At 45.2% G+C, this 22,586-nt stretch overlaps 1 protein-coding gene and 1 long non-coding RNA gene across 16 annotated transcripts in view; one reads left to right on the top strand and one right to left on the bottom strand.

Moving 5' to 3' along the window:
- LOC132540955 (uncharacterized) overlaps positions 1 to 20,798 on the bottom strand; it is a 104,078-nt gene extending 83,280 nt beyond the window's left edge. The window contains exon 1 of the long non-coding RNA XR_009552171.1: positions 20,362 to 20,798. This is a non-coding gene — a long non-coding RNA (uncharacterized LOC132540955). The remainder of the gene's footprint in view (positions 1 to 20,361) is intronic.
- DLGAP1 (DLG associated protein 1) overlaps positions 1 to 22,586 on the top strand; it is an 825,909-nt gene that overhangs the window by 630,436 nt on the left and 172,887 nt on the right. For all 15 annotated transcript variants that reach the window (XM_060200748.1, XM_060200749.1, XM_060200751.1 and 12 more), the window contains one exon: positions 13,740 to 13,917. In XM_060200748.1, coding sequence (XP_060056731.1) covers positions 13,740 to 13,917 — 178 coding nt within the window. The remainder of the gene's footprint in view (positions 1 to 13,739; positions 13,918 to 22,586) is intronic.

A 22,586-nucleotide genomic window follows, 5' to 3' on the forward strand; every position in this document is an offset into this window, starting at 1 on the left:
TGAGGCTTGGTGCCAGTACTAGAAACCCACTGCTCCTGGAGGCTATATTTTCCCATTTTGTTGTCCTTATTGTAGTCCTTGTTGTGACTGTTATTGTTATAGCTGTTGTTGTTGGATAGGACAGAGAGAAATAGAGAGGAGGGAAAGACAGAGAGGGAGAGAAAGACAGACACCTGCAGTCCTGCTTCACCACATGTGGAGTGACTTCCCTGCAAGTGAGAAGCTGGGGGCTCGAACCGGGGTCCATACCCCGGTCCTTGTGCTTTGCGCCACATGCGCTTAACCCGCTGTGCTACCACCCAGCCCCTTGTAAATCTGTATTTCTATGAAGCTTACAGGTGATGCTCATGCTGGTGATCGAATAACCGAATTGTAAATAGTTTTCTGAATCACTAATAATTCACCTATAAAATCATTCAGTTTAATTGAAATATTAAATAGTTTTCTGGGGGAAAAAAATCCTGAAAGCCTAAAGTAATTGGGTAGGCTATGAGGAAGGACTCAGAAATAGAGGAATGATAATGATTTATTTTATTTTATTTTATTTTATTGCCACCAGGGTTATCACTGGAGCTCAGTGCCTGCACTACAAATCCACTGCTCCTGTGGTTTTTTGTTTTTTTTTTCAATTTTTTTTTTTTTGGTAGGACAGAGAGAAATGTTGAGGGGAGGGGAAGTGGGGAAGAGAAAGACTCCTACAGACCTGTTTCCCCACTTGTGAAGTGACCTCATTGTAGATGGGGAGCCAGGGGCTCAAACAGGGATTCTTGCATGAGTGCTTGGCGCTTTGTACTCTGTGTGCTTAACCCGGTGCGCCACCGCCTGACCCCCAAGAATGATTTTTTTTTTAATTCCCAAAACTATGATACAAGAATCCTGGCTCCTAACTATATTAAAAGACAATAGGCAGGGGAGGCAGGTGGTGGCACATCTGGTTACGCAATCACATTACAGTGTATAAGGACCCAGGTTCCAGCCCCTGCCCCAGCCCACCGCAGGGGAGAAGCTTCACACGTGGTGAAGCAAGGCTGCAGGTGTCTCTTGTCTCCCTCCCTGTCTCCTGCTCCCCTCTCAATTTCTCTCTGTCTCTATCCAATAAAGAAAGACAATAGGCAGATACAGCTACACAGACATACAACAAAACCAAACCCTAGTTTATGAGCTTTTCAACCAGAACACGGCTCTGCTCTGACTTGTGGTGGTGTCAGGGATTGAACCTGCAGCTTTGAATCCTCAGGCAGGAAAGCCTTTTGTAAAACCACTCTGCTATCTCCCCAGCCTTAATACCTGCTCTTACACTCAGAAACTGGAGATTTTCTGACAGTCATCTGTTACAACCCATCCACCACCCTGTTTCAAACCTGTGCGTATGTCTGTCTCCAAGTGGCCTCCACCTACCCAGCTGAAATCCTGGAAATGCTCATTCAGAGGAGGGCGAGGGGATGTTCTTTTACAACGTGTGTCTTGCAAACAGAAGCAGGTGGGGCCGCACGGAGGCTAAAAAATAGCTCAGGGTTCTCTGGGCGGGAGACCCCCCCTCACCCCGTGAGCTGGTCAGGCGTCAGGACTCCTGAACCTCCATTCCTCCTCGTCTAGAGATCCAAAGCCTTAGGAAAGATCCATGTGGCCATGTCCAGTTCTCTAGTAGGTCACCGAAGGCAACTGCTCACCAACTCGATTTGAACAGATTACGGTTGATTTCCTAAAAGGCTTCTTCTCCTCCCTTCTTCTCCTTCCTCCTCCTCCTCCTCCCTCCTCCTCCTTTCTTCTCCTTTCTTCTTCTTCTTTCTTCTTCTTTCTTTTTCTTTCTTCTTCTTCTTTCCTCCTCCCCCTCCTCCTCCCCCTCCTCCTCCTCCCCCTCCTCCTCCTCCCCCTCCTCCTCCTCCCCTCCCCTCCTCATTCCTCTTCCACTTCTTCCTCTTCTTCTCTCTCCCTCTCTTCTCTCTCTCTCCCTCTTCTCTCCTCCCCTCCCTCCCCCCACTTCCTCCAGTGGCTCATCTCCCAGTGTTGACCGTCCCCTGCGGGAGTGGCCCACGTCCTGGTCAGGGCTGGTCTCCTGGGAACCAGATTCTTTTCCTTCTCTGAGAACCACCCCATTGTGCACCCATGACCCTTCCCTTGAACACAGGAAGCAGGGACAAAGACCCTTTAAGAGAGACCCATAGGAGAGGAAGGCTCTCAGAGGCTCACAGAGGGAGGTTGAAGGGCTGGTGTCAGCTCTCCAGAGAGCAGCACATAAAGGGAGCTTTGTGAATTTAGTCAGTCTAGCCCCCAGTTCCCTAGCTCAAGCTCCGTGCACATTACTTATCAGAATCTTGGGGTTCTGATCATCTGTTATATTGCTGCCACAATAGGGCACATTTCAGCCAGAAGGCTTTTATCCTTTTTATATATATATATGTGTGTTAGTAAGTGATTGTTCAGTGCTTCTCTATAAAAGTTAAACCATCATGAAAAGGGTGAATAGTATCTTTCCTTTCTCTCTCACTATAGGCATAAGAAATTACTATAATTTGCCACAGTGCAAAGGTAATAAAAGCGGGTAGAAGTCATCTTTTCAACATGCAAATACGTTTCTGGAAAAGCTTTCTGTTGCCAGCAGTCCTGATGATTACTGCCTCGGTGCATAACTGACTGAGTCAGAGCTCACGTGATCATTTGCAGCCAGTTTGATTCTGGTGGTAATGGAATGGTGGGGGCATGTTTCCATTTTGCTGAGAAACACTTTAAAATATGTTTCTGCCTCCTATGGTGGTCAGTGATGCTTTTCTGTTCCAAGTTTGTGAAGTTCTTCACATTTCCTGGAAAACCTTTATTCTCTCCCCTTTTTGCTCAGATGAATGAGTATGTGTTTTCTCTAAATGTAAGTCTCAGGACCACTGCATTTCAACAGCCAGAGCTGATGTAAAACATAGCTGCTGACTGTGTGTTCTAAATGCCATCATCTGTGGTCACCTGCAGTTGTTTTATGTTTTAATTAAGATTTCAGGGTGGCTCCAGGAGGCTGTAATAACCAGTACTGTCTTGGGAAGGGGGGATTTAAGGAGAGGAGGCTGTTGGGTTAAAACTACCTACATTTTCCAAAGAATCTGTATTCGGAGGATGAGGGGGACAGGAATCCTGCCACCTTCCTGGGCTTCTGGCCTTCTCTCACTAACCAAAGCGCCGACCCAAGTGGCAGGGGAACCACGTAAGCACTAGCTCATGCACAGTGCTGCCTAGACACAGGCTTCTTCTCAAAACACATGCAATTCACTGGCACACACGCATCCTGGCTAAACGAAGTTTTCCAGCTTCATGGCTTCTGCTCATTCTTGGGCATGCACTCAGTTCCCACACCCACTTTGGACTAGGGTAAAGGATGACTATTACTTTCTCTCTACATTCTAATCCCTTCGTGGTCTGACAGTGGGGCTCTTCTTTTTATTCAATTTTGCTTTGACATAATTGTAGAGTCTTATTTAGTTGCAAAAAAAAACACCCCAATAATATAGATATATCCTATATACTTTTTTTGCCTCCAGGGTTATTGCTGGGGCTCAGTGTGCCTGCACATGAATCCACTGCCCCTGGGGGCTTTTTTTTTTTCCCTTTTTTGTCCTTGTTTTTTTTATTGTTGTTGTGGGTATTATTATTATTTTGTTATTTCTGTCATTGTTGGATAGGGCAGAGAGAAATGGAGAGAGATGGGGAAGACAGAGAGGGGGAGAGAAAGACAGACACCTGCAGACCTAATTCACCGCTTGTGAAGCGACTCCCCTGCAGGTGGGGAGCCAGGGGGCTTGAACCGGGATCCTTACTCCAGTCCTTGCACTTTGCGCCACGTGCGCTTAACCTGCTGTGCTACCGCCCAATCCCCCCTCCCATATACTTTTTATCCACTTTCTACCAATAAAATCTTACAAAGCTGCAGTATCACAAGCAAGGTATTAACATAGTCAAGATACCAAATCTTTCTTTTTTTTTTAAATGTAACTCTTTTTACAAGAAACTTTTTCTTTTATATATATTTTTTTCTTTATTTATTAGATAGAGACAGAGAGAAGTTGAGAGAGGAAGGGGAGATGAGGAGAGAGAAGGAGAGACACCTGCAGCGCTGCTTCACCACTCGTGAAGCTTTCCCCCTGCAGGTGGGCACGAGGGGCTGGAGCCTGGATCCTGCGCACTGGACCATGAGTCCTTAACCAGGTACGCCACCGCCTGGCCCCACCAAGACCTTTCTGCCACCACAGACATTGCTGTTGCCTTATTTAGTCACACTCTCTTCTCTCACATCTCCACTGTATGCTTTCCCAGGCAACTACTAATCTGTCCTTTACCTCCTTGAACGTATTGTTATATGAAGAGAATCATCTAGTAGAGAACCTTTAGGGATTATTTTCTCTCTTTCTTAAGTAGGCTATTTTTAAAATTTTTTATTGTCTTTATTTATTGGATAGAGACAGCCAGAAATCAAGAGCAAAGGTGGTGATAGAGAGGGAGAGACACACCTGCTTCACTGCTTCACGACTCACAAAGCTCTCCCCCTGGAAGTCAGGCGGTGGCGCAGTGGGTTAAACGCACGTGGCGCGAAGTGCATGGACCAGCTTAAGGATCCTGGTTCGAGCTGCAGCTCCTCACCTGCAGGGGAGTCGTTTCACAGGCGGTGAAGCAGGTCTGCAGGTGTCTTTCTTTCTCTCCTGCTCTCTGTCTTCCCCTCCATTTCTCTCTGTCCTATCCAACAACAATGACATTAATAATAACTACAGCAATAAAACAACAAGGGCAACGAAAGGGAATAAATAATTTTTTTTAAAAAAAAAGGTCTTCCCGGGAGTCGGGCTGTAGCGCAGCGGGTTAAGCGCAGGTGGCGCAAAGCACAAGGACCCGCATAAGGATCCCGGTTCGAACCCCAGCTCCCCACCTGCAGGGGAGTCGCTTCACAGGCGGTGAAGCAGGTCTGCAGGTGTCTGTCTTTCTCTCCTCCTCTCTGTCTTTCCCTCCTCTCTCCATTTCTCTCTGTCCTACCAACAACGACAACAACAATAATAACTATAACAATAAAACAACAAGGGCAACAAAAGGGAATAAATAAATAAAATAAATATTTTTTAAAAAGATCTTTAAAAAAAGTTCTTCCCCTGCAGATGCAGACCAGGGGCTAGAACCTGAGTCCTTGCTCATTCTAACATGTGTGCTCAGCCAGGCGTGCCACCACCCAGCCCCCAGGAATTATTTCTTATTTCAGATAAAGAGACAGAGATCATGAGAAAGAGAGAAAGGGGAATTGGACACAGCCCCAAAGCTTCCTCCAGTGCAGTGGGGTCCGGGCTCAGACCAGGATGCCCATGGCAAAACAAGTGAGCGACTTTGCTGGCCCCTAGAATTATTTTCTCACCCAGAATTATATACTGAAGACTCATCTAGGACGTTGCTGAGTCATCTGCCATGGTATGGATATGCCGGGGTCTGTCTAACCACTCATCCTTTAATAAAACAACTGCTATAATAGCATTCTTGGAAAATTTTGGATTGAAAAACTATTTCTCTAGACTAAATTTCTGTCATAACTACATGATCTCTTTTCTTTCCTAAGAAACCGCCATCCTATTTCACTTCATATTCTCTCCAGTAATGTGTCAGTGATAAAGTCTCTGAATTCTCACACCTGGTGTCATTGCTCTTAGTCATTCTTATAGGTGCATAGTGTTACATTACTGAAAATTTAATTTGCATTTTGTAGTAAGTGATGACAAACATCTTTTTTTTTTTTTTTTTGCCTCCAGGGTTATTGCCGGGGCTCGGTGCCTGCACCACGAATCCACAGCTCCTGGAGGCCATTTTTTCCCTTTTGTTACCCTGGTTGTTTTTTTTGTTGTTGTGGTGGTTATTATTATCCTTGTTATTGACGTCACTATTGTTGGATAGGACAGAGAGAAATGGAGAGAGGAGAGGAAGACAGAGAGGGGGAGAGAAAGACAGACACCTGCAGACCTGCTTCACCGCCTGTGAAGCGACTCCCCTGCAGGTGGGGAGCCGGGGTTCGAACCGGGATCCTTATGCCGGTCCTTGTGCTTTGCGCCACCTGCGCTTAACCCACTGTGCTACCATCCAACCCCTGACAAACATCTTTTCTTGTGCTTACCTGTAAAATATCTCTTATGTATTTTCTTTGGATCTTTTCTGCTGATATTAACTAATATTTTAATTAATTAATTTCCCACCACTGGTATTTCACCACTCCAGGATGACTTTTTCAGATAGAGAGAGAGACACACAGAGAATGTAAATTGGTTCAACCTCTGTAGAGAACAGTCTGGAGAACTTTCAGAAGGCTAGAAATGGACCTACCCTATGACCCTGCAATTCCTCTCCTGGGGATAGATCCTAAGGAACCCAACACACCCATCCAAAAAGATCTGTGTACACATATGTTCTTAGCAGCACAATTTGTAATAGCCAAAACCTGGAAGCAACCCAAGAGCCCACCAACAGATGAGTGGCTGAGCAAGTTGTGGTCTGGATACCCCATGGAATACTACTCAGCTATTAAAAATGGTGACTTTGGGGGCCGGATGGTAGTGCAGCAGGTTAAGCGCACATGATGCAAAGTGCAGCAACCAGCATAAAGATCCCGGTTTGAGTTCCCGGCTCCCCACCTGCAGGAGGTTGCTTCACAGGCGGTGAAGCAGGTCTACAGGTGTCTATCTTTCTCTCCCCCTCTCTGTCTTCCCCTCCTCTCTCCATTTCTCTCTGTTCTATCCAACAACAACAACAGCAATAATAACAAGGGCAACAAAAAGGAAAAAAGGGCATCCAGGAACAGTGGATTTGTAATGTAGGCACCGAGCCCCAGCGATAACTCCTGGAGACAAAAAAAAAGGTGATTTCACTTTCTTCACCTCATCTTGGATGGAGCTTTAAAGAGTCATGTGAGGTGAGATAAATCAGAAAGAGAAGGATGAATATGGAATGGTCTCACTCAGACAGAAGTTGAGAAATAAGAGGAAAGATAACCACTTTCTGGAAAACTGAACAGTCACAAGTGCAAACAATCAAACGAAGAAACAATCTCACATCTTACATCAAAGTAAACTTGGAATGGATACATGCAAAAAAACATTTAGAAAAGAAATCTTGAGAATTGGGGTCCCTTTTAGCCTTTTTTTTAACTGTTTCTATAGACCTCTACTCTAAGTGTAACATGGCTTATATTGAAGTTAGTTCTTCATGTCTGTCTTGGGTGGAAGATTGAATTTTGAAAGGGCAGGATCTCTGTTCTCCATAACATTTATACAACCATTATGAATACTCGACATTTGTTTTGTATTGTTTTTAATTTAATATAGTCTAGAGAATCTAAGGTAAGATATTTTAATTCTGTCAGGAGAGTTTAAATCTGATGGGTAAACATATTTGGCACAATGGAAGTACTGAATTTTATGATGCTTTCTATGTATAATGAACTACTATGGAAAGAGTTGCACTTTTATTTTAGACAAAGGCTACTTTACAGCTAAGATTGACTGTGACCGTCTCTAGCTTCTAGCTTTGTACATAGTGAGTCTATGACTCTTTCCCAGGGCCCCCGTTCAGAAGTCAGCAAGACCCACTCAAACCACCAAAGTTATGCAGCAGGTAAGAAGATCCAGTTCCAAAGTAACCCCAGAATTCTCTCTCCTCTCCCTCCCACCCCACCCTGAGCAGTAGACCTTTGAGACACAGCAAAATACATCTACAGAACCCGGCAATTATAATGCTGTTCGCAAGAGTGTCCCCATAAGCCCCTTCTCCCCAGTCGAGACTCTAGATCCCTGAGAGATAGTAAGGCCTGTGAAAGCTTAACAAATGCAATGTCTGGATAGAGAGAGAGAGAGAGAGAGAGAGAGAGAAACAGAGAGAGAGAGAGACAGAGAGACAGACAGGGGAGGGCCCTGACTTTCAGTGCCCATGTCAAATATTGATGGAGGAATTCCATCCGGACCCAGATTGAGAAGAGAAAAAAAAGGAAGGACACTTAGAAGTAGTAACAGGTATAAGTGTGACTTAGAAAGGAAGATAAGGCAGGATCATGGGGGGAAATGGGCAAATATATATCAATATAGTTACAGAAGTAACAGTCAACTCATATCTATGACCTTGGGAGAACCACTGTAGTTTCTGATAGAGGGAACAGGAACACAGAACTCTGATGGTGGGAACAGTGTGGAAATAGAGCCCTGCTATCTCATAATTTTGTAAATCCAATATTAAGTCACTAATAAAATAAAATAAGAATGCTGATGGAGGAGCAGCAACACAGAGCAACACCAGAGATCAGTCGTTGTTTTTCTTCTGTAGCTTGTGAGTACAGAGCTGGCCTGTGTCAGATGCCTCCTTCTGCTGGTATTTACTAGTTATGGAAATGGGCCCCTTTATGAAGCTACAGTCCTAAAAAGAGAAATTACAGTGGAAGGTATAATGTGGTGTTACAAAAGACATAAAATGTGTGGGGTGGGGGAAGAAGACCTCTGTGGGTGGTGACACAAAAATCTGGAGCAAGGGGATCTAAGCAGAGAGTCCTTGAGATGTGGCCTAGGAAGGGCCTCGGCTCATCGCCTCCTACAGACACCAAGTACACAGCTCTTGACGACACAGACCTCCATGGAGAATGTCTGAGAACCAGCTGAAGCAGATCCTCCAAAAAGACCAGGGGTGAAACTTCCAGGTCCAAGATGGGGAGAGGGCTGTTCCTCGCTTTGTTTTCAAAAGCAACAGCTAATTAACCAGAGTAACTGAACATTGACAAAGTCCCACGTCTTGGGGTCAGACTGAAGCATTGCCACACTTGAGAGACGAACAAAGAAGACAGTAAAGGATGTGTGGATGAAAAGCTGAGAAACACATGAAAAAACACTCCAAGTCTTTGTCAGAGAAATGCAAATCAAGACAACAATGAGATACCACACTTCACTCCTGTGAGAATGTCACACATCAGAAAAGGTAGGAGCAGGGAGCTGGGCAGTAAGTAGTGCAGTGGGTTAAGCAAAGTGCAAGTACAGGCTTAAGGATCCCGGTTCGAGCCCCCGGCTCCCCACCTGCAGGGGAGTCGCTTCACAAGCGGTGAAGCAGGTCTGCAGGTGTCTGTCTTTCTCTCCCCCTCTCTATCTTCCCCTTCTCTCCATTTCTCTCTGTCCTATCCAACAACCACGACATCAAGAACTACAACAATAAAACAACAAGGACAACAAAAGGGAATAAATAAATTTAAAAATTTTTTTTTTAAATGGTCTCCAGGAGCAGTGGATTTGTGGTGCAGGCACTGAGCCCCAGCAGTAACCTTGGAGGCAAAAAGAAAGAAAGAAAAAGAAAGAAAGAAAGAAAGAAAGAAAGAAAGAAAGAAAGAAAGAAAGAAAGGAAGGAGGAAAAGGTAGAATGCTGGAGAGGGTGTGGGGTTAAAGGAACCCTCCTGCACTGCTGGTGAGAATGTCAATTGGCCCAACCTCTGTAGAGAACAGTCTGGAGAACTCTCAGAAGGCTAGAAATGGACCTACCCTATGACCCTGCAATTCCTCTCCTGGGGATAGATCCTAAGGAACCCAACACACCCATCCAAAAAGATCTGTGTACACACATGTTCTTGGCAGCACAATGTGTAACAGCCAAAACCTGGAAGCAACCCAGGTGTCCAACAACAGATGAGTGGCTGAGCAAGTTGTGGTCTATATACACAATGGAATAGTACTCAGCTATTAAAAATGGTGACTTCACCTTTTTCAGCCCATCTTGGATGGAGCTTGAAAGAATCACTTTAAGTGAAATAAGTCAGAAACAGAAGGATGAATATGGGATGATCTCAGTCTCAGGCAGAAGTTGAAAAACAAGATCAGAAGAGAAAACACAAGTAGAACTTGAACAGGAATTGGCGTATTGTTGCACCAAAGTAAAAGAATCTGGGGTGGGGTGGCAGGGAGAATACGGGTCCAAAAAGGATGACAGAGGACCTAGTGGGGGTTGTATTGTTATATGGAAAACTGGGAAATGTTATGCATGTACAAACTGTTGTATTTACTGTCAAATGTAAATACTAACCCCCCAATAAATAAATTAAATTTTAAAAAAGTGTGTGTGGATGACGTGCATGCTCTGTGGGGCCAGGCAGTGGCGCACCTGGTTAAGCGCACACACCACAGGGCACAAGGACCCAGGTTCAAGGCCCTGGTCCCCCCCTGCAGCGGGAAGCTTCACAAGCAGTGAAGCAGGGCTGCCGGTATCTCTCTCTCTTCCTCTCTCTCCTCCTTCCCTCTCAATTTCTCTCAGTCTCTATCCAATAATACAAAATAAGTAAATAAAAATATTTGTAAGACAAAATAACGAATCTAACAGCAGAGTAATTATTTCTGAATATGCCTCCGCCCGTACTTACTGGTATTTCTCAAAGGAGTGTTTTGCAGCAGAACGACGTGTCCACACTAGACCCTGGAGGTTGGCAGGTAGTTCACTTTCCAAGTGGACAAGATAAAAGAGGCTTTTGATTTTTTTTAATATCTAGGGTACTGTTGAAGGATGTGCTGTTTTATCAGGAATGACTCACCAAAGTAAAGCCATCTGAGCTCTTTGGGATAATTTTTATTTTGAAATCTGGGAGTGGGGAGTCAGGCCTGATGACTTACTTCATTACAAATGGCCTGAGTGAGTGAGTGTTACACTGATGCCTCGTTTCCTCATTTCAGCCCACAGACATTAATTTTTCCGAACACAGGACTTTGACATCCTCCTGTGGACACCCCCCCCCCCACACTGCTGCCCCGATAGCCATTTGGGACAGAATCACCCTCTGTGTTGGCAAGATCACTGCTCCAGCTCAGGCTGTAAACTATCCAAGGAAAGGCGTTTGTCAGCTAACCTGAGTTCTAAGGGGAGTGAACGTTAGGTTACAAATGTTTCCAGATAAGGTTTTCTTTCCTAGACCACATCTTAAAAGGAAAATAAAGTCACCAGCTATTTTTGACTGGCATTTTTTGGTACGATTCATTCTGTTACCATCACAAGAGCATGAAGCACATGGAAAGCATTTGTCTTACCTGGTGGAAGTATTTTCTCATTTCACAGCTAACACATAGGAAACAATTCTAAAACATTCTTTTTGCAATAGTGAAAAAAAAATTCATACATGATTTACTTTGCATCTGAACTTCTAGATCTGTTTTAGAAAACATTCTCTCTCCAGTTAGTGAATTGTCAGCTTTACAACATGCTAAACTCAAATCCATACACACTTCTGTCTCCTGAGTCCTTAAGTTTTTAGTCCACTCATTTATTTCTTCATTCATTCCCCACTGCTCTAACTAGAAATGAGCATTTCTTGTCTTTTTCATTCATCTTTATTTTCTGACAATCCCTAGAACCTCTCCTCTTACTGATCTTCCAGACTTAAGTCTTCCTGTAGACCCAGCCCCATCCCTCCCGAGCCCCACTGTGCCTACCCTCAACCCCACTTTCTGCTGTTTTAAGTTATGGGGATCACAGACCCACCTTGACAGATTTTTTTTTCTCTGGTTCCCCCCACCCCATACTCTACTCTCTATACTTACTTTGGGTTTTTTTGCTTTGTTTTTGCTTTTTTGTTTTGTTTTGTTTTGTTTTTTTTCAAGGGCACTGCACAGCTCTGACTTATGATATTCTTGAGAACTGAACCTGAAACCTTTGGTGCCTGGGGCACTGAAAGTTTTTTGCATGCCCATTATGCTCCATCCCCAGGCAACTTTGGGTTTTTGGTTGTTGTTGTTGTCTTGTTTTGAATTTTACCAGAGAACTGCTCAGCTCTGATTTGCGATGGGATGGAGGGATTGAACCCGGGAACTTAAAGCCTCGGGCATGAAAGTCTTTTGCACTTCTGTGGGCCCCAGCTATAAACAGAGGTTCCCACTATCCCCTCCCTCCTCAGGTTTCATTAATTTGCAAAGCAGCTCACAGAGCTCAGGGAGACACTGATGTTTATCACGGTGCTGAGGAGTCTGGTGGTCACAGGTGAACAAACAGAGGAACAGGGACATACGGAGAAGAGGAGTGTGGAGCCCCCATGCCTCCTCTGGGTGCTGCTGACCACACACCTCCACAGACATCACCAGCCTGGAGGCTCCACAAGCCTCATTCTTTTGGGTCTTTATGAGGCTTTCTCAGTGACTTCACTGACAGCCCCTCTGCTCTCTACAAGTAGGACTGGACTGAAAATTCCAAACTTCTAGTTATGGTCTCTCTGGTGACTAACCCTCCTCTCCTCCAAGAGCCCACCCAGAATCACCCCATCAGGAAAAAAGGGGGGTTAGGGAGTTGGGCAGTGGCACACCAGACTAAGCACACATAGTACTAAACTCAAGGACCTGCGCAAGGATCTGGGTTCAAGACCCCGCCCCCACCTGCAGGGGAGTCACTTCACAAGTGGTGAAGCAGGGCTGCAGGTGTCTTTCTGTCTCCCTCTCTGTCTCCCCCTCCTCTCTCATTTTATCTCTGTCCTATCCAATAAAATGGAAAAAATGGCCTCCAGAAGCAGTGGATTCCTAGTGCTGGCACTGAGCTCCAGTGACAACCCTGGAGGCAAAACAGTAAATAAATAAAAGAAAGGAAGGAAGGAAGGAAGGAAGGAAGAAATAAAGAAAGGAAGAAAGGAAGAAAAGGAAAAAACTGCTCCTAGTGCTCCTACTACTTAGGAAATGACAAGATAATAGGAGCTCTGTGTCGGGACTTCATTTTTATGGCCAAATAATGTTCCATCCTAGGAAATACTGCTTGTCCATTCATTAGTTGACCAACCTTTAAGTTATCCTTATCTTTGGACCCTTATGGATAATTCTCCTCTAAACCTCATATAAACCTTAAAATACATTTTAATGAAGTAGAGCTATTGATAGAGTTGTAGACATATATCCACGTGATGTTACTAGTCGGTCCAAAAACAAAAAGATAGTCACTAAAAAAGAAGTGACATAACAGTGAAGCTTACAGATCTCACAGGCCAGAATTTCAGGGCAGGTCATGGCCACTCTCTCCCTCACCAGTGTGTGTACAGAATAAAGAATGGGGAGGGCGGCCAGGCGGTGGTGCAGTGGGTTAAGCGCACGTGGCGCAAAGCGCAGGGACCGGCGTAAGGATCCCGGTTCGAGCCCCCGGCTCCCCACCTGCAGGGGAGTCGCTTCACAGGTGGTGAAGCAGGTCTGCAGGTGTCTGTCTTTCTCTCCCCCCCTCTGTCTTCCCCTCCTCTCTCCATTTCTCTCTGTCCTATCCAACAACGAATTGCGTCAACAAGGGCAATAATAATAACCACAACGAAGCTACAACAAGGGCAACAAAAGGGGGGGAAAATGGCCTCCAGGAGCGGTGGATTCATGGTGCAGGCACCGAGCCCAGCAATAACCCTGGAGGAGGAAAAAAAGAAAGAAAGAAAGAAAGAAAGAAAGAAAGAAAGAAAGAAAGAAAGAAAGAAAGAAAGAAAGAAAGAAAGAAAGAAAGAAAGAAAGAAAGAAAGGGGAGGTTCTGAGGGAAGAAAAATCTGATCACGCTGTCAGGTCAGCAGACCTCGATGCCTCTCACAGCCTCAGAATGAATGCTGCCAGTGGTAAGCGTGTGTCTTTGCACTAGGGGCTGGGTACTGACACCTCTCTCTGTCCACGCCAAGTGGCCCGCCAGGAACCTCCAAAGGACGTGGGGGGCGTGGGGGATGCTAACACCGCCTCCGGCCTGGATCTCACTCAGGGCGCACCTTCTCTCCTGTTGTCTTCCAGAATTTCCAATGAGCATTCCCCCAAACTCCAGATCAGAAGTCACAGTTACCTGAGGGCAGTAAGTGAGGTTTCCATCAACCGAAGCCTGGACAGCCTCGACCCTGCAGGCCTGCTCACGTCCCCCAAGTTCCGGTCCAGGAACGAGAGCTACATGAGGGCCATGAGTACCATCAGCCAGGTGAGCGCGGAGGCCCGGGGCCACTGACCCCGCGACAGCTGGTGGGAACGTGAGGGCGGGCGGCTTGCCAGGCTAGGCCTCCTTTTAAAATGGCTTTTAGGGAGCCGGGCGGTTAGCGCAGCGGGTTAAACGCACATGGCGACAAGCGCAAGGACCGGCATAAGGATCCCGGTTCGAGCCCCCGGCTCCCCACCTGCAGGGGAGTCGCTTCACAGGCGGTGAAGCAGGTCTGCAGGTGTCTGTCTTTCTCTCCCCCTCTCTGTCTTCCCCTCCTCTCTCCATTTCTCTCTGTCCTATCCAACAACAACAACAACAACAATGAAAAACAACAAGGCCAACAAAAGGGAAAAGAAAAAAGAAAGGAAAAAAACAAGGGCAACAAATTGGAAAATAAATAAATATAAAAAAATTTTATTTTAAAAAATGGCTTTTAAGCTGTGGGGTGGGGGTGAGCACATATAATGCACAAGGACCAGGGTTCAAGCATCTACTCCCACTTGCAGAGGGGAGGCTTTGCAAGCAGTGAAGCAGGTCTGCACGTGTCTCTATCTCCTCCACCCTCTCAGTTTCTGATAGAGGAAGGAAGGAAGGAAGGAAGGAAGGAAAGAAGGAAGGACAGGGGTCGACAGCGTAATGGTGATGCAGAGACTCTCAGGCCTGCCTAGTTTCTGTCCCCTGCACCATCATGCTGAGCAGTCCCCGGGTGGTGGCCACCTGGTTGAGCGCACATGTTATAATAAGCAAGGGCCCAGGTTCAAGCCCCCAGTCCCCACCTGCCGGAGGAGAGTTTTGCAAGTGGTGAAGCAGGACTGCAGGTGTCTCTCTGTCTCCCTGTCTGTCACCTCCTCCTCCCCCCCTCCCCAATTGCTGACCATCTCTATCCAATAAATAGAGATAATTAAAAAAATAAAGAAAAAGGGAATGGCCACCAGAAGTGGTGGATTCAACATGCAGGCATTAAGCCACAACAATAACCCTGGTGACGATTAAAAAATAAAGATCAAATAGAACGAAATCGATGCATCTGCACCAAAGTGAGCAGACAGTAGAAAGGGGTCAGTCTCTGTAGATGGACACATCACAGGCAGGAAGCCCCTGGAGATTCAGTAAGTCAGGACCAACACGTTGGTTGTTAAGGAACTGATAGATGATGCTTCAGTCGTAAGGATGCCTGGAGGAGGGGTTGAGTGGTGGCGCACCTGGTTGAGCGCACATGTCACACAGCACAAGGACCCAGGTTCAAGCCCCCAGTCCCCACCTGCAGGGGGATAACTTCACAAGTGGTGAAGCAGGGCTGCAGGTGTCTCTCTGTCTCTCTCCCTCTCTGTCACCCTCTCCCCTCTCAATTTCTGGGTGTGTCTATGCAATAAGTCAATATAGATGATATATTTTTAAAAAATGATGCCTGGTTGTTGCACCAAATTAAAAGACTGTGGGGTGGGATGGGGGGAGAGAATACAGATCCAAAAAGGATGACAGAGGACCTAGTGGGGGTTGTATTGTTATATGGAAAACTGAGAGATGTTATGCATGTACAAACTGTTGTGTTTACTATAGAATGTGAAACATTAATCCCCCAGTAAAGAAATTTTAAAAAATGATGCCTGGAGGACAAAGGGGCAGTGTTGCACACCTCTGGCAAAATCCAGCGTCTCGCTCTGAAAGCTGTTGTGTACACGGACCATCGGGGCCAGGCACTGGCACCCTGGCTGAGCACACACAGGACAGTGCTCAGCCACCAGGTTTAAGCCTTTGGTCCCCACCCAGGAGGGGAGCTTCATGAGCAGTGAAACGGTGCTGCGGGGGCCTCTCTCTCCCACCCTGTCTCCCCTTCCCTCCCAATGTCTCTCTGTCTCTCAATTTTATTTATGTGTTTTACCATCAGGGCTATCACTGGGGCTTGGTGCCACCACTATGAGCCCACGGCTCCTGGAGTTTTTGTTGGTTTGTGTTTTCACCAGAGCACTGCTCAGCTCTGGCTTTTGGTGGTGCTGGCAATTGAACCTGGGGCCTTTGGTAGCTCAGGCATGAAAGTCTTTTTGCATAACCATTATGCTGTGTCCCCAGCCTCCAGCCCCCCCCCGTGTGTGTGTGTGCATGTGTGTGTGTATGTGCACACGTGTGTGTGTATGTGTGCGCGCGTGCGCACGCATGTGTGTATGGAGGAAGGAGAGTGGGAAAAGTTTGTTAGCAGTCATGATATTTTTCTGTGCAAAAATGCACCATGACTTTTCTGACAGCCCATTGTATGTGTGTGTCTGTGTGTCTGTGTGTAAAAATGTCTGTCTTCCAGACGAGGATGCAGGCACAGGAAATGAAGTATGACCCATTTACCTCAGTGGCTGAATACTGTACTAGTATGACAGATTCTTCTTCTAAAAATTGATAACCAGGACTAGGAATGAAGATTTGACCAAGAGGACTTACTGTTACAGGCAAATCTGATTGTGTTTGTTTTATTCAGCTCTTTGAGCATCTCAGTCTTTCCCACTGAAGGCCTTAGAGGGTGTGCAACAGGGTCAGGCTGTCCAGACTCAGGTACTGATGATCTGAACGGCTCAGAGGGCACAAGCCTCCATGTGCAGGGGCAACCAGGGAAGTGGCTGCCTCCAGAGCTTTCCTTAGGAAGACAAGTAAAGTCACTTCTTAGTGATGCTTAGGAGTCCTGAGTCTAAATTTATATAACAATTGTTTGTGGGGTTTTTTATAATTTAAAAAATATTTATTTATTTATTGGATAGAAACAGCCAGAAATTGAGAGGGAAGGAGGAGAGAGACAGAGAGACACCTGCAGCCCTGCTTCACCACTCACAAAGCTTTCCCCCTGTAGGTGGGGACCAGGACTTTAACCCGGGTCCTTCTGCACTGTAACATGTCGCTCAACCAGGTGCACCACCACCTGGCCCCTATAACAATGGTTTTAAAACAAAAAGAAAAAAAGGCTCAGGGAACTGGGTGGTAGCACAGCAGCTGAAGCATACATGGTACAAAGCACAAGGAACAGCCTAAGGATCCCGGCTGCAGGGGCTCCCCACCTGCAGGGAGTCACTTCACAGGTAGTGAAGCAGGTCTGCAGGTGTCTATCTTCCTCTCCCCCCGCCCTGTCTTCCCTCCTCTCTCCATTTCTCTCTGTCCTTTCCAACAACAATGATATCAATAACAACAATAACAATAGCAACAAAAGTGGGAAAAATGGCCTCCAGGAGCAGTGGATTCATAGTGCAGGCACCAAGCCCCATCGATAACCCTGGAGGCAAAAATGACTCCCATTATTGAAATTCAGCTAATATTTATTGGCCCAATACTGAGCTAAATTAGGCAATTTATTCACTGATTAATAATACATAATTCATCTCCCTAAAGATATTATAGTCTTATGGAGGGAATGTGAAAAAAAAAAAAAAACTCAAAGTGTTGTCTGTCATAAGCACTATTTATGAGAACACCACAAAGGCATCCTCAGGCAAGAAGGGCAGAAGCCAACGACAAGTAATACTGCACAGAATCAGGGACCATGCCAACAGCTTCACATTTTCAGAACTGTATTTCACAAATACCCCGTAAGATATGTAAATAACCAAATGCAAAAAGGGAATTTCTTTGTCACTGTGAATCTGTCAACATAATTCCAGTGATGAGAACAGAAAGGTCTGGCCAGGATACTCGAGAGAGAGCTTCTAGGCACGAGGTTTAGAATAGGCAGCTCGGTGACCCGCTCATGAAATATGTAGGAGAAAAGAAAGCAGCCTTTGGTCTGAAATTTCAGAACTACTTCCTTAAAGCAGGGGTCAACGAACAGTAAATGTTGTCTTATGGTTGGAGCTTGTGGGAAAGAACCAGCAGCGAGGACTCTATTCTGAATTTTTCCCTGTGACCTTTACAAATGAGTGATCTAATACGCCAGGCAAAGGGGAGCGGATTTTATTGATTATGAATGAGACTGATCGAAACTTCAGCGGGTGTTTTTTTTTTTTGGATTTTGGAGGGTTTTGTTTGTTTTTGCCTCCAGAGTTGCTGCTGGGGCCTGGTGCCGGCACTACAAATCCACTGCTTCTGGTGGCCTTTTTTTTTTTTTTTTCCCATTTTATTGGATAGGACAGAGAAAAATTGAGAGAGATGGGGTGAGCTAGAGAGGGAGAGGGAGAGAGACACCCGCAGACCTGCTTCGCCACTTGTGAAGCGTCCCCCCTGCAGGTAGGGAATGAAGGGGTTGAACCTGGATCCTTGTGCAGGACCTTACAGTTAGTTTTATGTGCGCTTAACCCAGTATGCCACCGCCCGGCCCCTGAAACTTCAGCTTTTAAGCAAGCAGGGAATATGATCAGAACCATTATTTGTTGGGACTGGATAATTACTATGGTAAAAAATAAAGTAGGAAATATTGGAGAGCATGAAAAAGTTGGAGGCAGAGACAATATTATGGAAGAGATTATCACGATCACAATTAACGATAAATTGTGTCCAGAAATAAATGATTAGTGAAGTAAGTAAAGAGGTAAAAGACAGCTACTGAATGGTTCCACTCATATGTGGAATATAGAGAACTGAAACACATGAACTTGAAAAATAAAAAAAGTCATCAAACCGTCTCTAAGACCTTGGGCGAAGTGTAGTGGTTAGAGGAGGGGAGGAGGACACAGAATTCTGGTGATGGGAGTGGTGTGGATCTATGCCCTACTCCCTGCTCATCTGCTAAGTCACTGTTGAATCTTTCATAAGCCATAGCTGAACAGAGCTCTGGTAAGAAATAAAGAGAAAAAAAAGATTAATGATCAAGGTTAAGGAGAACAAAAGGTTTGGGATTATAGCAGTGACGATGGCAGAATGTCAGTGATGTTGAGTATGGTTTGGGAGTGACGGTTGTGATGGCGGTGGTGGGGATGCACGGCCCTGATGACATGGTGTGGTGATATGGATGGAACGAAGATGCTCTGGAGAAATCAGGAAGGGAAGGGTGGGCATCTGTGATGGAGTCACGCAGCCCTGACACTGGACCACAGTTCACTCCCCGCCCCATCTGGTAGCTCCCTTGCCTGAACTGATTCTTTCTTAAATTCTGCTGTGATCTAATAATTATTAATAATTATTAACTTACAGCAGAATATTACTAATACTAATAATTGTTATTTTGTTTATTATTAATTCTTAATAATTATTTATCACTAATAATAATTAGTAATAATTAGTGAGTTAATAATAATTTCCAAGATTATAAGATGTCAGGGGTATCGTTTCACACTGTACCAAAATTTCTCTGCCAACCCCCGAGAACCACCATAGTGATTACCAACTTTTAGGGATTAACTTCTTTAGCTCCTTTTTTTAAAGAAAAAAATTATCTTTGTTTATTGGATAGAGCGAGCCAGAAATTGAGAGGAGAGTGGGAGACAGAGAGGGAGAGAGACAGAGAGACACCTGCAGCCCTACTTCACCACCTGCAAAGCTTTCCCCGTGCAGGTAGAGACCAGAGGCTCAAAGCCAGGTCCTTGTGCGCTGTGACATGTGCGCTCAACCAGGTGCGCCACCACCCGCCCCTCTTTAACTCCTCCTCCTTTTTTTTAACAAGGTCATGTATATCAGTCATCTATATTCCACACATGAGCAAAAGCATCCAGAAGTAATCTTTTACCTCTTTACTTCACAAGGTCTGTCCACTGTATCCTGACCGCACAATACCACTGCTTCTAATCGCAGAGTCTGTGCCATTGGGTAGGCATCCCACAACTTGTTGATCCAGTTGTCTGCTGATGTTTACTTCCACTCCTCAGTTATTATGAACATACATGTTGATATGAAGGGTCAGCTGAGTGTCCTCTGCATATGTGACTGCGAGTGGTCCTGCTGGGTCATAATGTGCAGAGGACCACAGGACGCAAGAGCAGGGCAGGGCAGCAACTAGGGAAGGCTGGTCGTATTCAGCACTCTGCACGTTCCCGCTTTGAAAGAAATCCCTGTGTGCAGGCACACCTCACACCTGCCTCTACTGAGTAATGGCGGCCAGGGACACAATCTTTCTTTTTTTCTTTTTCTTTTTTGTCACCAGAATTAGTACTGGGGCTCGATGCCAGCACTACAAATCCACCTCTCCCCACAGTCATTTTTTTCTTTTTTCTTTTCCCCCTTTCTTTTCTATTTTATTTAACAGGACAGAGAGAAATTAAGAGGAAAGGGAAAGATAGGAAGAGAGAGAGAGAGACACCTCCAGACCTGCTTCATCACTTGTGAAGCATCCACACTGCAGGTGGGAGCCAGGGGCTCAAACCCAGATCCTTGTGTGGGTCTTTGCACTTAGTACTATGTGTGTTTAACCAGGTGCGCCGCTGCCCAGCCCCTGACACAACCTCAATTTCAGGCAAATAGTTTGTGCTCCTTTGGTAGAATTTGGACTCACATTGTCCTTACTTTTTCACGAGAAGTATAAAAATTAAAACTTTCCAAGCTTACCTTTATTCTGGATACCTCGTGGTCATATAACCCTGTAGGCTGTAAAATGGTCTATAAATTCAGCCACCAAATATGTGGAGTTCTTCAATGAGCTGAAGAGCTGTTTGCTGAGTTGGCATTGATTGGCTGGCTGCCTTCGTCATTTTGCACGTGTCCAGTCTGAGGGAGTCATGCACTCTATATAGACAGCTACCTGTTTCAGTCCCTGTTCCGCCTGAGCTGAGCTCCCCTGAGACAACCCTTCCCAGCGCAGCTTAGTGAACTCGGTCCAATCACTGCAGCGGACAGGTGGGCCTCGGCCCTACAGCAGGTCACGCTGTGTGACTCAGTGGGGCAGTTGTCTTCCCTTCAGTAGAATACAGAAAGAATAGCCGTCCTAAATGGATTCCTAATGGCAGACTGTTTTTCTCCTTCCCTGTTCAGTCTCCAAGGAACAAAGAATCCTGAAAGATAATTTCAAACATCCTGTTTCAGTCCCAACACTGTCATTATTCAAAGGAGAATAACCTCTTCTTCAAAATACTACTACCCTGTAACGATGGTGGTTGGTGCGATGTGGCACCGTGATCCCTGTGATCATATACTCTTGTAAACCATTAATTAATTAATTAATTAATTAATCATTAATTAATTTGCTTGTAAATCACTAGCAAAATTCAGGGGGAAAGGGTAGTACCATTTTTACGCTACACTTCTCCGGATGTGGTGAGCATCTGTGATATTGAAGTCCTCCCTCTTACAGCTCAGGCTAGTGCCTGTGATAGTATAGCATTTAAAGGTAGTATATCCTACTACCTTTTAAAACATGATTTGTTATTTATCAAACACCACTAGAAAGATCAAAGTAAATCTTTGTAAGCCAGGGAATGTAGCATAGAAGAACTAAGTCATTTCTGTCATTCATGTATCATAGAAATAAAATATCCCTAAACGCACACGGTAGTTGGCTGGCAGAGTCAAGCTGAGCCTCTCCTTCTGTTGTGGACCCCTCCTATAGTCCGTACATTGTATATGTGGTACATCACTCCCAAATTAGTTTAGCGGATGTGTCTCGCCTGCAGCATGTTAGATTGCCATGCCATTTGTAAAAAAGTTTAACTTCTTTGAAGATACAGAAAGAAATTGAGAGGAAAGAAGAGGGAGAGGAGAAGCACGTGAGACACCTGCAGCCCTGCTTCACCACTTGTGAAGCTTCCCTCCTGCACGTGGGAACCAACCGGGAGGGAGCCTGAAATTCAGGTTCTCACACGCTGGAGCATGTGCACGCTACTCGGCAAGCCGCCTCCTGGCTCCCTGCTTCTACGGCACTTGGTAACTTAAGTATAACTAGGCAGTCACCATGCCGAGTAGCCATATCAGCATGTCCATTAGGACTTTCTTTTTTTTTTTTAATTGGGGAATTCATGTTTTACATTCAACAGTAAGTACAATAGTTTGTACATGCAGAACATTTCCCAGTTTCCCATATAATGATACAACCCCCACTAGGTCCTCTGAATCCTTCCTGGACCTGTATTCTCCCCACCCACCCACCCCAGAGTCTTTTACTTTGGTGAGATATGCCAATTCCATTTCAGGTTCTATTTGTGTTTTCTTTTCTGATCTTGTTTTTCTAACTTTGGCCTGAGACTGAGATCATCCCATATTCATCCTTCTGTTTCTGACTTATTTCACTCAACATGATTTTTTCAAGGTCCATCCAAGATCGGCTGAAAAGGTGAAGTCACCATTTTTTACAGCTGAGTAGTATTCCATTGTGTATACTATATGTGTATCCTTCAGACGGCGTGCAGCTCAACTGAGAATCCTGATTGCACTTTGCAAGGCTTTGCCATATCTGGGTTTGGTCTATTTTTGTGCAGAACGTGGGTATTTTTGCAGAAAATAGAGGACTCGTTTCCAGATTTTGCACTAAATTCAGTTTCAATCCACACTTAGATTATTTGATGAATCAGTCACTTCTGAAAACACAACTGGAAAAGTTCTCGTTTCCAATATTCTTTCGTTATTAATGGTCCCGCTAAAATATACAAACTTTGGCTGTGGCCCTCCCTATAAAAATGCCTCCTGGGTTTCCATTTATAAATGGATATACATATCTGTTAAATGTCATGCAGTGCAGTAAGACTTCTCAGTCCCAGACTCCCTTACAGTTGAGAAACAAAGGTCTCATTCTTCATAATCTAACTGGTTCTTTGGCTCTGTAAACTGGATGCCTGCAAAGT

Source organism: Erinaceus europaeus, chromosome 10 (assembly GCF_950295315.1).
Source record: "Erinaceus europaeus chromosome 10, mEriEur2.1, whole genome shotgun sequence".
NCBI lineage: Eukaryota > Metazoa > Chordata > Mammalia > Eulipotyphla > Erinaceidae > Erinaceus > Erinaceus europaeus.